This window comes from Triturus cristatus, chromosome 1_2 (assembly GCF_964204655.1).
Source record: "Triturus cristatus chromosome 1_2, aTriCri1.1, whole genome shotgun sequence".
NCBI classification, from domain to species: Eukaryota; Metazoa; Chordata; class Amphibia; order Caudata; family Salamandridae; genus Triturus; species Triturus cristatus.
Genome location: NC_140580.1, coordinates 840,417,417 through 840,435,496, shown reverse-complemented (window position 1 = coordinate 840,435,496; position 18,080 = coordinate 840,417,417). Strand labels below are relative to the sequence as shown.

At 43.9% G+C, this 18,080-nt stretch overlaps 1 protein-coding gene across 19 annotated transcripts in view; it reads left to right on the top strand.

The window, feature by feature from the left end:
* EIF4G3 (eukaryotic translation initiation factor 4 gamma 3) overlaps nt 1–18,080 on the top strand; it is a 1,568,346-nt gene that overhangs the window by 509,359 nt on the left and 1,040,907 nt on the right. For all 19 annotated transcript variants that reach the window (XM_085608969.1, XM_085608978.1, XM_085608977.1 and 16 more), the window contains one exon: nt 12,903–13,011. In XM_085608969.1, coding sequence (XP_085465095.1) covers nt 12,903–13,011 — 109 coding nt within the window. The remainder of the gene's footprint in view (nt 1–12,902; nt 13,012–18,080) is intronic.

Sequence of the window (18,080 nt, the reverse complement as noted above, 5' to 3'; positions counted from 1 at the left end):
CCCAACTTCATCCGTACCAACAAAGAGATTTCCTGGGCGCAACTCTGGAGACTGTGTCAGCGAAGGCATTCCTCTCCCAGGAGCGTCTCAAAAAGATGCTGCGACTGGTGGCTCTGATCAGATCAAGAGAGTCAGTTTCTGTGAGACTATTAAAATCATTTCTGGGGATGGCGTCATCATCCATTGCCTTGATCCCTCATTGCCGGCTGAGGACACGTCCTATCCAGGAAGCTCTGGATGCTCAGTGGCGTCAGGTAACGGGATCTTTCCACGACATGATATGTGTCACAGATCAGATAAAGTCAGCACTCGCATGGTGGGCAATTCCAGCCAACTTGACGGAAGGCATGTCCTTTCTGTCGCTGCCACCGGACAGAACACTCACAACAGACGCCTCATTGGAAGGATGGGGCGCTCATTTGGAGGATCTCTCTGTGAAGGGAAGATGGTCCACACATCAAAGATCTTGGCACATCAACAGGTTGGAGCTCATGGCGATTTTTCTGGCTCTAAAATCGTTTCTGCCTTTGCTCCAAGGAGAGTCAGTGCTAATACAGACAGACAACACAACCTGTATGCACTATGTCAACAAACAGGGCGGAACAAGATCCCCAAGTCTCTCCAGGCTAGCTCAAAGAATTTGGGACTGGTCTCTCAGTCATCAGATCTTGCTTACGGCAGTACACCTGCCAGGAGTATCCAATGTCCTAGCGGATTCCCTGAGCAGGTCCTCCTCGTCGACCCACGAGTGGGAGTTACACCAACCCACTCTAGAGAGGATATTCCAACTATGGGGCCGTCCGCAACTCGATCTCTTTGCCACGCCGGAGAACCGGAAATGCCGAAATTACGCAAGCTGGCATCCCCACAAGCAATCACAAGGGAATGCCCTTTTGATAAACTGGTGCAATCTATTTGCGTACGCCTTTCCTCCAATACCCCTCATACCTCGGGTTCTTTGGAAGATGAGGAGACGGCCTTGCCACCTGATCCTAATAGCCCCGCGCTGGCCACGGCAAGCGTGGTTCTCAGAACTGCTCCTCCTGTCCCAATGCCAGCCAATCCTCCTGCAACATCGGACGGATCTGCTTACCATGAGCGAAGGGAGAATTTGTCATCCAAATCCCTCCTCACTGAGCTTATCAGCATGGAACCTGAACACCATGAGTTCGCCCACCTAGACATCCCCCAGGATTGTAGGGATATTTTGGCCCAGGCAAGAGCACCTTCTACAATCAGGACGTACAAGTTTAAATGGAAACGATTCTGCCATTGGTGTGCTGCCAACGGAGTTCATCCGATACATTCCACGGCAGAGCAATTGCTACCATTCTTCTTGCACCTAGCCAGTTCTGGACTGTCGCATGCAACCCTAAGGGTTTTTCTAGCAGCCATTTCCCGTTTCCGGCAAGATGGATCAAATTCCCTTTGTTCCTCAAGAATAATCCGCCAATTCTTTAAGGGCCTATTCCGGAAATTTCCGCCAGTTCGGCGTCCTCCTCCGTTGTGGCACCTCAACGTTGTGTTGGCACAATTGATGAGACCTCCGTTTGAGCCCATTCACAAGGCCGACCTAAAATATCTCACTTGGAAAGTAGCCCTACTTCTGGCACTAACGTCTTCTCGTCGTGTCAGTGACATCCATGCTTTTACCATCAAACCTCCGTTCCTGCAGTTCAAACCGGATGCTGCAGTGTTACGCACCAATCCATCATTTCTACCCAAGGTGCCTACTGACTTTCACATTAATGAGCCAGTAATATTAAAGACCTTTTTTGCCAATCCTCAGACACCTGCAGAACAAAGATTACATTCTTTGGACGTCAAGCGGTGTCTTAAGTTCTACATCAGTAAGACAGCTTCTTTCAGGAAATCCGATCAACTTTTTATAGCATATGGACGCTGTCATAAAGGACGTCAGGTTACTAAACCAACGATTGCACGCTGGATCTCGGCAGCTATTGTCTTCTGCCACCAAAGGGCAAATAAACCTCTGCAGTCTCCAGTGAGGGCACACTCCACTAGGGCAGTGTCATCATCTACTGCCTTATTTGCTGGAGTATCTTTGCAACACATCTGCAGAGCAGCTACGTGGTCGACCAGACACACGTTTACTAAGCACTACTGCTTGGCAACTTTAAGCGAGGAGGATGCTGCAGTGGGACAGGCAGTGCTGCGCAATCTTTTTAAGTAAGGTGAGCCTCTTCCTCCCGCCTCCATATTGTTTCCATATATATTATGCATTTACAATGTTACAGTTGTTCAATACTGTTTTTATGCATAAGAAGATTGATTATCTATATATGTTGAATCTATTTTGGCATGGAAACAATGGTGATTGTTACTGCTAGCTATTCTATATTCAAGCATGTGAATCTATGAAAGACACCCTAATACTGGAGAAGAACAATTGTTACTTACCTGTAAACAGGTGGTTCTCCAGTATTGGTGTCTTTCATAGATTCACATGCGACCCTCCCTCCTCCCTTCAGAGGCTCTCTTCTCCTCATGCACTTTACAGTCACTCTTGTGCTACGAAAATCTGAGGTGAGAAGCTCTGAGGAGAAGGTTCTAGAGAGGGGCTGACGCCTGATTGGCTGGAGTTCGGACTTACATAATGACAGAGATAGACTACAAAGGTCTTTTGTCTCTCTCCATTGTATTCCTATGGAGTTTTTCTCTTATAGGTACACTATGTGTGTTTTACACCTATATGCACTAATTATATGATTACTTATGTATATATTTTAATATATATATATATATATATTGCTATTTTATTTACCGTGGGACTCCCACTCCGACGACGGGGAATATTCAAGCATGTGAATCTATGAAAGACACCAATACTGGAGAACCACCTGTTTACAGGTAAGTAACAATTGTTCATACAACTCCATACGCATCCATTTGACCGCGATAGCAGCCTACCTCCAAAACAGGCAGCACCTCTCCTTATTCAAAGTACCTGCCGTTAAAGCGTTCTTAGAGGGACTCAAACGAGTAATTCCCCCGAGACACCCACCAGCACCAGCACCAGTGTGGAACCTCAACTTGGTCCTCACCAGACTGATGGGTCCGCCCTTTGAACCTCTCCATTCATATGAGATTCAATTCCTCACCTGGAAAGTGGCTTTCCTAGTGGCCATCACTTCCTTAAGAAGAGTTAGTGAACTCCAGGCACTAACCATTCAGGAGCCATTCATTCAGGTCCACGCAAACAGCGTTGTCCTACGCACCAACCCCAAGTTCATGCCCAAAGTCATATCACAGTTCCACATTAACCAAACTATCGAACTGCCCGTTTTCTTCCAAAATCCGCAAAATGTCACGGAAAGAATGCTCCATACACTAGATGTAACGTGGGCTCTCATGTACTATATTGACAGGACAAAGGATTTTAGAAAAACTAAACAACTCTTCGTTGCCTTCTCTCCACAACACAAGGGCAACGCCATTTCCAAAGCAGGAATAGCCAGATGGATCGTTAAATGCATTCAGATTTGCTATCACAAAGCTAAACGCACATTAACGGTTCCCCCACGAGCCCACTCAACACGAAAGTTAGGGGCATCCATGGCTTTCCTAGGAAACATCACTTTACACGAAATTTGTAGAGCAGCCACTTGGTCCACTATACATACATTTACCAAACACTACTGCGTAGATGTACACTCAAAACAGCAGGCAGCTGTAGGACAGGCTGGTCTCAAAACTCTTTTCCAGACTGCTGCAGCTGGCACAGGTAGCCGCCGCTAGGGGAGGTACTGCTATATATTCTATGCACAGATATGAATTCAGCAGCCCACATGCCTCGAACTGATTATGCTACTTACCAGTATGCATCTGTTCTTGGCATGTAGGGCTGCTGACATTCATATCGCCCACCCTCCTCCCCGGCGCCTGTCGCGGCTGCAGCACTCAGAATTTCTGTATAGCATGGTCATCACTTCCTATCTACTCCATCACTGCCACAATGGCGAAAAACAATCTAAGGATGGAGAGGATGCCCATGCGCACTGTAGTCCAGGGGAGGAGCCACCTATCTCGTGATACTTCGAAGACTCTTCCAGGACAACAATGTGCAATCATCCGGACCCAACACTAGGCGGCGATCTATGCACAGATATGAATGTCAGCAGCCCTACATGCCAAGAACAGATGCATACTGGTAAGTAGCATAATCAATCTATCCTATACTACTTCCATTATAATGCCTCACACTGAATATAGGATGTATTAGACCAAGGCAAAATGTCAGAGAGTGGAAAGGTGCAACAGGACGAAAACCCTCACTCTCCAGAGGGTGACATGCTTCATCATCTGGTTCCTCCAACACAAGGGGACCGCAAGGACCTTGTCTGAAATTAAGTCAGAGTCCCGGTGGGGAGTGAAGCACCGTCCTGGCCGACGCACGGAAATGATTCAACCTGGAGTGACCGGGTTGAATCCCGCCTGCTAATAACACGGCAACTCAAGTACCACCAAGCTCTATGGGCTCGCGTCAAGCCTTGGCACTTCACTGCCGATGCCCTGAAATTAAAATTTTAACTCCGAGCACACGAGTGGTTCTAGAACATTCTCAGAATAGATTGCCCTCATGCACTACCTCCAGCTGGAAGTAGGCCTTACTCTGATGATTCAAGAACCATAGAACGTCCCACGCAAACGGCATCCCCTGCACCAGTAAAGAGACCACGACCTCGACCCCCCCAGGGACCGTGCCTTCAGAGATTTCAGATTGCTCACTTATTGTCCTGAAGATGATCTTAAGTTCCTAAAAGATCAAAACGCCGTCGACCTCTACAACAGGAACTTCCTTAATTGTATATACTCATGGGAGTTCCTATTTTTGTTGTCAATATGATATGTTTTTATTTCACCTCACTTTGTCACATCACACACTTTTCACTTTATGTGAGCAACTGATTACTCTGATTACGGAAAGTCTTGCCTGTGTAAAATAAATGGTCTATTTTACACTACATATGCTCCCTTACTTTTGTGCTCCCTTGATGATTAATTGTGTAGCTTAAATTATAACCCTGTGTCCCCCTCAGTGATCATACTTTCTGCACCGGACACATTGGGGCCAACATTCAACCATTGTTTCCCTAAACATATGTTAACCCCAGGTTAGCTTTTCGCGGTACCCTTGTTCTCCCATACTACATGAACAAAGTGAGACACAACATGACTTAAAATAATATGCATGATTCAGGGCGAAGCTCCATGTAATGTCACATCTATCTAGAGTACAACAATAACAAAACGCTAAATTCTCGGTGAATAAAGCAAAATGATACGTCAGGAGAGAGTTTTACAGAGCACGTAGTTGATGAGACCCAAGTCAGTTCGTGATACAAAGAGGCTAGTTAGTGGAGCAAAAGTCGTGTGTCTAAGCTGAAATCCAACTGCCTCTTGTCGAAAACTAAATATAACCAATAGCTTCTAACATGCATCCGTGTTACTATCTCGATTTGTACGGGCAACTGCTCACCTCAAATAACGCTACGGCATTCCCAGTAGACTCTGACGGGAGTGTCGAGCAGCTCATTCATTGTCGTATATGTACTTGTAATCGAAAGTGTTAGCGTACGGAAATGACGTCTTGCCATTTACGTTTAACGTAATGACGATCACACGTCTGATAACCATGGAAACCAGGGACACAAACGAAGCGGACTAGTGTAATGTTAATACAAACATATGGTCTTGCTACCAGCATTTAATCACAAGACCGGCGGACTAATCTTAATAAAATAAACATCGTAACTAACAATATGTGTAGAAATTAAGTTTGTTTTACTTCAAAAAAGCAAATTACTCAAAAATATCAAAATATGGCCAATAGCAGGGCAAAAAGATGTAATCAATTCTCAAAGATCGTAATAACTAATCCTAAATAATTAATGATAAATTCTGAGTGAAAGTAAATAATTACATCCAATGTGCATCAGTCTCCGTATATGTCAAGAGTGCCTAACACACAAGCATTGGCATAGCCAATAGGTCTCGCCTTTGGGACCTTATAAGTGTTTAGCCATGCAACAGTTGATGTTGTTGCACCACGGATATTGTGCTGGATAACTAAACACTTATAAGGTCCCAAAGGCGAGACCTATTGGCTATGCCAATGCTTGTTGTGGTTACTCTTTAAACGTGCTGCACAGTATCGGGACTGCTGCACAGCATTGCTGAAAACCCCCGGCAAAGCCAGCAGGTCCCAAAGCTGAGACCCACCAGCTTAACAAATAGTTGTTTGTATCTGATTTTAAGAAACGATTAAATGTAAAACCGCCTCCAGGGCTCTCGTGGTAAGCTTTCATTACCAGAAGAAAATACACCATGCCTTAGAAACAAGACGTGCCAGAAAGACTATATTAAGGAACTGCTCGATCCAGACTGAACAGGGAAATACGAATTGTCTTTGAATCCACTCGAGCTGGGGGAGCGGAGTTTGAATCCACTGTAAAACAAACCGGGGCAAAATAATGTCTGGTGCACTCTTCATGACATTAATTCTAGGCCTGCAAATCGGCCCCTTTTTCAAAGGAGTCAAACTGTGTAAAAAAGAAAGATCTCTTAGAGCACATTATTTTGATAAAAATGTTTTTTTTTACTAAGAAGTTACTTCACCTGGCGTAGAAAAAAAAATCAATGCTGATTTTTTTTAAACCACACACATAAGAGCAAGACCAAAATCATATGTGATGAAACGCTATAATTTAAACATGGAGTCTATGGAGAGGGTGTGGCCTAACAGCTAGGGCGGTCAACCTCAAATCTGGGGAACTGGTTTCAAGTCTCTGCAACGACGCTCAACTCCTGTGATTCTGGGCAAATCACGTAATCTTCCGGTGCTTAAAAAATATAAACGTGTCCTTATGAAACACATGTAAAGCGCTCTAAAACCTGATACCCTATATAAAACTCTGGGGGGAAAAAAACATAGCAGACAGCCTGGTGGGAGAAACATGGGTGGGCCAGTTGACAGTCCAATCTTCCCACTAGGCAATAATATGTTGAGAGTGGCGCATCACACAGAAATGGCTACATGTCGGTTTTAAGTTTGGCATTACAAAATGCATACTTATAAACACTGCTTACACCCCCCATATGGCCTCACCGGCACCATGTACTGCTCAATTAATTGCAGCCCACGCTTCATAATGACTGTTTATATTGGGCCTACGAAAATAAAAGGAATCGCTCTGAGGCCCTAAATAGTGGCGAACACCACTACAGAACCAGTCAGCGATGGTATGGACCACCGCCAGTGGTGAGCGCGCACAGGCCGTTTAACAAACACCCGGTGAGACTGACCAGCTTCAAAGTCAATGATTGCATCCCCACAGCCACGTCACAGTAATCTCACCGTTTTGTCTCCCTTCCCTTCGCCTCACCCACCAGCAGCTTCTCCTAGGACATTGCCTCAGCTTTGAATGGATCGTTTGTTCTGAGAGAGATTCTAATGCTGTCCTAAACTAGGAATTTTAGGCTGCACTCCGAATTACCTGATTGGCTGGCAGGGCCCACTCTCAATTCTCCAATGAGAGTGAAGACTTTTTAAGCCCCCATGAAATTCTGAAATTGGCTCAGCCTGTCGGGGTGCTTTAAACACAAGCAGTAATTGCTGCATTCCATTCCAGGTTAGGGGAGGGGCAATACATAACAAGTAAGAATAAGTATTTGTATGGACTGGGCGAGACTGTAAATATGGGTTCCAACGATCCAAGTCAGCCGGACTTGCTTTATCATCGTAGAAAGGATGGGCAGAGCTAATGTAACACACTAGAAGAACCTGCAAAATGCAGGTATCTGGGCAGGCTGTCACCCCCTGTGTAACATGTCATGATCACTCCAGCAGCAAGGGAAAGTCACCCCAACAGAGCAGTCCAAAATATATTAATTTCCAGACATGATTTTGGTGAAAAAGTGCAATGCGCAAATAAACCTCATCTCGACCCGTTTCGGCCAGCTCGCCAGCCTCTTTCAAAGAATAGGTTTTAAGACACAACGTTGCCCGTTAGAGAATGTTGACTCCCCTTTGACATTGCTGCACCCCTTGCGGTGTGTCTGGTGCATGGTATGACAATACTTTATCTTTAGACATATGAATCTGTGTCTGGGTGCTGTCCATCAAAAATAGGGCAAACAATGTCCCATTAAAAGTATTGCTGAACATTAACATGAGGCCCGCTGTGGATGCACTGGATGGTAATACAAGTACCAGAACTACCTCGTTAAAAGTTGCTTGGAGGAGCCTGCAAAGGACCATTAAAATGTATTGCTGCCTCACGTCTCCCTGGCTTGCCCCATCTGAAGCACTCTTGACTGTCCATCATGCTGCCCAACTCTTATACTGTTGTCGCTCTGATATGGACTATTTTACCCGCTGATGTTATAGGCGCCTTGACGAATTTGCCAGAACAGTCAAATTAAAAAGCTAACGCTGAACACACTGCACCTTCCATGTACCTGGCGTCCGCATAGAGGAAAAAAATGTAGGTGCGGCATGTATTTCCCAAGACGTACTTCAGATTTTCCTGCCCTTTACTCCCCCCTCCCGGAGAGCTTGGGCTGCACCGCGTCCTGTCCAGCAGCGCTGTCAAAAAAATAAACAACCTGCGGTGAGCTCGTGCCAATTCTACACACAGCCAAAAGAAAAAACCCCTTTGTGCATGTAGGTTACTGCATGTTCCCCATTAAACACAGCTGTTGCGTTTGAGTGTTACTAGCATGCACGGACCTGAAGCATGCTTGCCAACATTTGGGAACACCCAATGGCAAGAATGTTCTGTAGAAAAGGAGGGTGGATGCCACCTGGCCTTGAGTGAGCCATGGTTAAGCAGGAAGTTAAAAAAATAAGTTTTCAAGCATTAACGCTTTAGTTAAAAATAAACACAGTATGACACCTCTATTAGTTAATGCACTGCAGTAGTCTGTGTGTGCGTAATCAGACAGCTACATAACTACAGTCTGGTTAGAGCAGTGGACAATAGGGACTCGCGCATGTTTATTGCTACACAGTAAGTCTTTCACAGAAAGCACTGAATATGAACGTAAGTGAAAGTGATCGCAAAAGACAGATGGCGGCTGCGCACGCTCGTGTGAATGCAAGCACTAGGCCAGCCAAGACGTGGGATAGCACTTTGGAAATCCACCTACTAAATGTCTCGCAGAGCAGTGCATGCGCTGACTCAGCGAGACCTAAAAAGGAGGAATACCTCGCAAGAAGGAGGATGCCTCAAAGGGAATGTCTGAAAGAGGAGTTCAACGTTAGATGATGTAGAACAGGTGCCACTATCATGTCTAGTAATGGAACACAAATACTAGGTTGAAAGAACACAGAATAGGGCTTGCAGCCGCATGCCATAGTGTATATCTATCTCTCAAACTGTGCACTATGGTATATCATCATTCAGGCCTGTCTAGTGGCTGCCCAATTGGAACACCCACTGTTGTTCTCTGTAAAACAGGACTGTGTCAAGAGGACCCATGTTTTTATGATGGTGGGGTTTATCTAAGACTACTCATCTAAAGTCTTCTTCTGTGTGTCCTGCATCCAGAAAATGGCGAGTAAGCTTCGTGTTAGTTTTCTTGTGTTTGATAGAGCTTTTATGTTCTATCATCCTGGTTTTAAATTTCCGTATAGTCATCCCCACGTATTTCAAATTACAGGGACATTGGATCAAATAAATGACTGCATCTGAATTAGTTAGTATAAATCGTTAGTATCCATGTTTGGAGTCCCAAATCAAGTTGTGTTTTACGTGTGGTGAGATGACACACCACACATGCGCCACAAGGGAAGTGGCCATGGACAGGTAAACTTGTCCAAATAGTCCATGTGTTACCTGTGGTATGAGTCAGACTAGGTCTTGAATGCACCAAAATATTGCCAAGCAGGGGTAGGGAATTCCTATCTCCCGACGCCCGAGACATCTAGATTCCTTACAAGGGCAAGAAGTTTTAATTTCTAACTTGTCCAAAGGACAAGTAGACAGTCTTACGGTAATCCAATACACAGCTGCAGCCTGTTCAACCCTTTTGGTCTCAGCTAGTTAATAAGGAGCTCTGAGCAGTTTATTGGCAGTGAAAGGGTCAATGCAAAAGCTGGGGCCTGCACTTTAATTTCGGTAAGAGTCTTTTTGCTTTCTCCCTGAGGCTCTTGTGTGGCTTACAGGCCCTCCTCTGGTCCTTTCAGTTTCCTTTAGCAGGAGACAAACATGGAGCGCCTGCAGCTCCAGAACACTCAAATCACTGGAATGTATGTGGCTGCCTTAAGGGCCTCTTGTCTCCTGCTCTGACTTTAACCTTGTGACCCCCCCTGCCTTTTATTTTGTGCTTCACCCTTGAGCCTCAAATCGGCCCCAAGATCCCTTCTCACCCATGGCCTCCGTGGGCCTACAGTAAAGCCCATGCTTTCCCTTCTCATTATGCCCCTGCACAACCCTCCTTTGCACTTTACTTTTCCTTTACACCTTATGTTTCACCTGGTGCCTGTACTTGTTAACCCCACCCCACTCCCCTCTGCTGCCCCCTCTGACTGCCCTGACCTGCCCCCTTGGCCTCTTATATCTTATCCAGGGCTTACATTAAAGCTCATTAGTTTACCCATGGGGAATTCATGCAATACTCGGGTACACCCTCATTTCTCTCCTTGCACTGGGCCTCTCATCTTACTTTGTGCATGCACCAGGGGCATCTGAACACGCCGCTGTAGCAGCTACAGCAGCTGTGGAGTTCTTAATGGGCCTCTTCTTTCTCATGTCCAGACAAAGGTTCATAATTGACATGAAAGGGTGGATGGATATATACATGGATGGATGAGTGAAAGGGTGGATGTAAGGATGGATAAGTGAAAGAATGGATGGTTGAGTGCAAGGGTGAATGGATGGATGGGGTGAAAGTGGATGGATGAGGGAAAGGGTGGATAGTAAGGATGGATGAGTGAGGGGGTGAATGAATGGATGGAGTGAAAGTGGATGAATGAGTGAAAGGATGGATGGTTGAATGAAAAGGGTGGATTGATAAATGAGAGAAAGAGTGGGTGAATGGCTGATGGAGTGGGTGAATGGCTGATGGAGTGGGTGAATGGCTGATGGAGTGGGTGGAACGATGGATGGATGGATGGATGGATGGATGGATGGATGGATGGCTGGGTGGAAGGATGGATAGATTGATGGGTGGATAGTTGAATGAAACAGTGGATTGAGGGATGAGTGAAAGGGTGGATGGATATGAATGGAAAGGAGGATGGCTGGGATGAAAGACTGAAGAGCAGATGGGTGGATGAGTGAAAGGGTGCATAGATATTAGTGGAAAGGAGGATGGAGGGGTGAAAGATGGAAGAGCAAAAGGATGGCTGGATGGAGGGATGAGTGAAAGTGGATGAATATGAGTGAAAGGGTGGATGGAGGGGGTGAAAGTGGATGGATGAGCGAAAGGACGTATGGATGGATGAGTGGAAGGGAGGAAGGATGGATAAGTTTGAATGATAGATTTGGAGCTGGAAGAATAGGTTTGGCCAGGGGGGTCGTGAACCACTCCCTTTAGCAGCTACAGCAGTGGTGGAGCTCTTGATGAGCCTCTTCTCTGCAGCTCGGCAGACAAAGGCCCATAATTAACGTGTAAGGGTGGGTGAGTGAGTGAGTGAATGGATGGATGTGTGGGTGAAAGGGTGGCTAGATGAGTGAGTGTATGAATATGTGTGGCTTGCTAGATGGATGAATGAGTGAAAGGATGGATGAGTGACAGGGATGGTGGATGCACGGTGGATGTGTTGATGAAGGAAAGGGTGAAAAGATAGATGGGTTGCAGAGTGAATGGATCAGTAAGCGGAAGGATGGATGAGTGAAAGGGTAAATTGATGCATGAGTGGAAGAATGGGTGAGCGAAAGGATGGACAGATGGCTCAGATGGATGGATGGATATGTTTGGGAATGGATGGGTAGATTTGGATATGGATGGGCGGATGGATGGATTGACAAACAGAATGGTGAAAGGCTGATGAAAGAATGAATGGAAGCCAATGTAAAGGGGAAACGCTAGATATAAGTGGGTGAATGAAAGGAAAAGGATGAATGGGTTGATCTGCAGGAAAGAGGCAAAATAAGGAAATCACTAGTATTCAAATCCTTCTATACTATGAGCCTGACATAACCAGAGAGGCTATTATCCGAGCTCTTCTATAATGAGTGCTGCCATTATTTGACGGTGCACTACATAGCACCAAAGGGATAAGTGGCTTTTGTACAGGGCAAGTAGATTTATGAAGCTACCTGTCCCACGGACAAGTAGATATTTGATTAAATTCCACACCCCTGCTACGTTTAAATGCAAAGAGGGGTCTCACACACCTTCTTGCCTTTATTCAAAATGCGCCAGTGGGAATTGATAGCTTTTTTTATCGTGGTACTTAGGTGACTAAAAGTACTCGCGCACACCAGACGATTGGAGGGAACCTTGTCATAGGTCTCTAGCAATGCTTGCCGGTTATTGTTCTGAGCTCTCTTATCTGCCTTCCAGGCCTCGGTTATGTCTTGTCAGGCTTGTTTAAAACCCAATGTTTTCACATCGGGTAGTTTGGTTCGTAGCTGAATCAGCATTATACCACATGGTGACACAGAAGAGCGGTTGTTGGGGAAGAAGCTTCCAGATCCAGTCTGGTATCTCGAAGATATTCATAAGGAGAGAAATCTGAAATGAAATTGTCTGTACCAGAAATATTGTTGTTATAGTAAGGCACCATTCAAAATAACATTAACAAGGTTAGGATAGAAGTTTTAAATTACTATTACAACTAAGCAAAATGCTTATACCAAGGGACTGTCACATTTGCTTGTGTGTGCCACACTTGAGCCTTCCTTTAATGTTCTCTTCTGTTTCCCTCCCAGTACCGGCACAGTGCTCCTCAGTATGTTGGACCTCCACAACAGTATTCTGTACAACCACCAGGCCCGAGCCCATTCTATCCAGGACCAGGGGAATTTGCTAGTGCCTACGGTAAGAAAAGTCTCAGGGAAAATATACTTTTCTTTATTCTTTCCCCTGCCGAGGGTAAAATCCATTTGTTTAGTAAATAAATTGTATCTTTGTTCAAGGTTTGGAATATCAGCATATCAAACTCTGCCTCCACAAAAGAGGAGGGAAATAAGCTGAATCTCATAGTTGTGAGAAAGCACCAATTAGAAAGACTATCTTTCTAAATGTAGTTACTGTGTGAAATTTATAATAAGACTGAATCACATCTAGTTTAAAAAATATTTTTAAAGCGCCCATTGTGTCATCTTGATAAAGGGTCAGATCTTATTGCAAGCAGCCTACCATCACCTTTTGTGTGTTTCATTTACCCCTGTAAGTGGCATGGGTATGGCAAGATGTGGTTCCATGCTCACTGTCTCACTGGAACCAAGCTGTGCCAGTTCTGAGTTGCTTTTGTTACAGTTCAGGTAGGACCTGGCTTGGCAGTTCGAGCTGGACTGCTTCCATGAGGAGCAGGGTCAGGACTGATTTGCATATGGCCGGGTCCACACTGAGGTGGCATGGTGAGCAAAAGAACAATGGGTTGGAGTGCTACCCTGAGCTATTGCCAGTGGTTACTTATTGGAAGCTACCTCCAATCACCTTTTGTGTGTTTCAAGGGTCAGTTCTCCCACCCCCAGTGTAGCCATACCTCGTTCCACCATTTTATAGCTAACCCTTTTTGTTCAACAGCTTAAAAGGTAGTCCAAATAGGGCACATGCAGGTGGGATATCTGAGCTACTGGGTCATATAATTGACATGAATTAGTGCAATTTCACTAATGAATGTTGGCCCAAACTCCATTCCTATTTCAGCAGTGGAACTTTTTCTTTGAGTACTATGTTTTACATCCTGTTCTGTTTTATCCAAGTTAGTATTTGATTCCAAGTACCATATTAGATCTGCTTATGTTTGAGCTTGATCTCTTTTTACATTAGGAGCTTTTTGAAAAGTTAAAATACAGGGACCTCCAAATTTAGCATTACAGCGTTTTAGTCACAAAGCAGTAGTTTCACCTGATTGTTCATTGGTGGTAATTTTCCAGAATGTACTTATTCCAAGATATAAATACGTAATAACCATTTGTGTTACATTGCCTTTAATTTTCAAAGTTCTCTTGCCACATTTGGATTGCCAAAAACTATTTCTTCAGTTTTTGGCCATTACTCTGTAATGCATTATCACAGTAACTGTCCAAAGGTATAAACCCCACTGGAGACCACAACTAGCTTGATTAGTCAGAATTTTGTCCTACACATTTTACTTCTTTTACTGAGCATGGATGTTTTCCTGACTTAGCCTAGGCCCAAACAAACGCTTCTTGTTGAAACTGCTGGTCAAATTCCACAACTTATGGTAAGGAGAGGATCCACAGCACATTAAGAGTCTCTGAAATGAAAGTCATCATACAGGCCCCCAAAGTCCTTATTTTTCTAGTCACAGAGCTGGAACGCAATCTTTATCAGCAACAAAGCCACCTTTTTTTTTGTTGACAAATTAGATGGCTCCCAATTACAGCAGCCTGGCTTCCGGGTATTTGAATTAATAGTGAGAACTGGTCCCCACTAATAATGTTGACTAATGTGTTGGCTATTATTGAGAATAATACATTCCAGATGCCGAGCAACATGCTTATCGCACTATGCACCACATCCCTGGCAATTCAGATGCAAATGTTTATCAGCACACTGGCCATAACAATTATTTTTTCTTTATATAACATATTATTTTCATAAAGATTTCTGCAAATAAAATGATACAATATAGTCCATAATCCTTTAAAACTGTGTAAATGACTTGATTTACAAAAATCAGTGTACCATTTTGAAAAATTGTTTCTCTTGATTGAACCAGAGTAGGTGATCATAATACAGGTTCACATAGTGGTGTGTGGAGTTTAAGCTTAAGAGTACAAATTAAGACTCAAAAGCGCACATAATTAAATATGTATATAATTTGTTTTGTATATAAGAGTCTGAATAAATTATGTTCAATAGTGATTCAATACGCGTTCAAGTGATAGTGATCTTGAGGAATGGCAATAAATAATTATAACTTCCTGTGCTAAAAATGCCAGCTATTTCCAACACTATAACAAATCAAGACTATGTAGTGAGTATCAACCCCTCTTTCCAAGATACAATATAAAATGGAGGGTTTTAGATCCAAGCCTACTTGATTCTAAGGCATTTATCTAGTTTAGGTGCCTGCTTACAGCAAATAGGACCTGTGTAACCTTGCAAGCTTTACTTGCCAGTCAAGGTGGTAAATAATGTTTAGGTGCTTGACTGCTATTTTAGTCTAATGGGACTCTGTTAGACATGGTCCAATAAAAACTCGATCTTTCTATATACTAAGGACGAAAAGCGGCAACTGGCCAACTGATCACCTAGCCTGTGGCCCCTTGGTGGCCTTACAGACATCAACGTTCAATTTTAAATGTGCTTCTGGTCTTTGTTTTCATGCTGCATTAAAGTAGGCTGAGACAGCCACTATGATAGCTCTGTCATCAGTTCTCATACAGAAAACCTCTGCCTCTTTACAAGTTCTAATCTATAAGTAGTGTTCCCAGTCGAAATGTTAAACGGAGATCTTTTTCCTACCGGGTAGATAGCCTCAATACAATCGAAAGGAGCCAGATCTTGTTTAAATGAAAAATAAAGTTTTGACAAGGAACCTAAATGGCTAAAGTTTACTTAGTTTTTGTGGTTCCAATATGCCTTCATTGCCACTTCGAAACTGCCCTTCATGATCGTTTTAGGATGAAGCCAATATTCTTTCAGGTCATTACTGATCAGAACATCTGACAGATGAATAAACCACTGTAGCTTGTGACGATCTTTTTGTTTCATAATATCTTGTAAAGTGAGTCTGTATGATGGCAGTTCATCCCAAGACCATGTGCGGAACCAATATTTTAGTGGAGCCAATGTAGTATAATTAGGCTGTCCGGTTTTAGGTTTAAACCTATAATAACTGATAAAACCCCACCGAAAGGGAAATAGCCCTCACCAGTGTTAATTTTTTTTCTTCCTGAAGGGGCCAATACAATGTAACTTTGTTATACAGGCTAGCAGCAAGTAAGACTGGCTAACATTATTCTGCTTGAGTTTTGTTGTTTAGGGATGTCACACAAATATTGTTTTTTCTTTCTTTTGCTTTTTTCAGTTTTGTGGTCTTTGGTCTAAAGATTCAAGGTTTAGAAGCATGTTTTAGGTCATTATTTTATAAACTGTATAGGATCAGGAAATATCAATCATATTTGATATTTTGGCTGTTTGATTCTTTCACTGATGTGTAAAATGGCTAGTTTCATAACAATCTTTCCCAATATGTACCATCACATTTACCCACAGAGAATGAGTAAAAACCCTTGATACACCAGCCCCCAGTTTCTAGTGAGTCAGTATTGATAGGTAAATTGCCAACACCTCAGTTTTTAAACTTTCAATGCAAGGTATAGTGACAAATATTTGTGAAAAGAGTGCTATCACCAAGCATCTGGGATAGTGGTGGAAACATGATGCCAGACTTTTGGAAAACATGGAACGCAGTGTCACTAGAAATGCTGCTGCAAAAAGCTTCTTTCCAAGTTCAACAAAGATTGGAGTGATATTGTTTGTATTTGCAGTGATTCAGCTATGTTTATGAAAAAGTAGTGTGATGGCCTGTCAAAATCGATACCTGAGCTGAAGTGCTTCCCTGAAAGAGATCCTTGCCACTTGTTAGATGGTATGCGGAAAGCATCTTCACAATCTTCAGAGTTGAAGAAGAATGCTATTGACTTTTTAGTCCCTTTTGTTGCACTGTTTTATTATGCGCAGGAACTAAAACGCAAATATTTCTCATTTTGTACTTTGTGTGGCATCAAAGAGTCATCCCAACTGTGTTACTTAGTTGATGGTTCTCTTTCCAAAGGAAGGGGCTGTGAAGGCGTAGCACGCCAGACCTGTAGCATTCTACATATGAATAAGTATCTCTCCACCGGGGAGGAGGGCGGGCGCTTATGACTATAACAGAGATACCCCTACTACAGAACTGGAGTTACAGAAAAGAAACTACTCCTTCTGTAGTAGGGGATCTCTGTGTATAGTCATAATCTAGTGAATAGAATGGCAAGCCCATCCCCACACAACAAAAGCGGTGGAGAACACACAAGACACTACCACTACTGTGCGAACAAATTTCGCAGCGAAGCCTGCCCAACCTGAGCATCTGCCCTGGCATCCGTGTCCAGACAGTAATGCGCAGCAAAGGTATGGACCGACTTCCAAGTGGCCGCCTTGCAGATTTCCGCAATCGGAACATTACGCAGCAAAGCCGTCGTGGCAGCTTTGCCCCTGGTGGAATGAGCCTTAGGTTTACCCCCTAAGGTCTTATTAGCCTTTTGATAACACAATTGTATGCAGGACACAATGCACCGAGAAATGGACTGCTTAGAGGTCGCAAGACCAGTCCTGACTGAGCCATAATTAACAAACAATTGGTCAGACCTACGAATATCCTTGGTCTTATCCAGATAAAATTTCAACACCCTCCGAACATCCAGGGAATGGAGAGACCTTTCCGCTGGCGAAGAGGGATTCTGAAAGAACGTAGGTAAAGTTATGGTCTGGTTGACATGAAAATCAGAGATAACCTTAGGAAGAAATTTAGGGTGAGTACGCATCACAACCTTAGCAGCATGAAATACAGTATAAGGTTCTTGACAACATAATGCCTGAAGTTCTCACCCTGCGGGCCGATGTAATGGCCACTAGGAACGCCGCCTTCCAGGATAGGTGCTGCAATGAAGCCTTGTGAATGGGTTCAAAAGGCTCCTTCATCAGTCTGGACAGCACCACATTCAAGTCCCAGGAAGGCGAGGGAAGTCTGACGGGAGGAAACACTTTCTTCAAGCCTTCCAAAAAATCCTTGACCACAGGGATCTGAAAGAAGGAAGTCTGTGAAGGGCATTTCCTGTAAGCAGTCAAAGCAGCCAGATGAACCTTAATGGAATGGAAATTAAGGCCAGACTGCGCCAGATGTAAAAGGTATGGAAGGATGACAT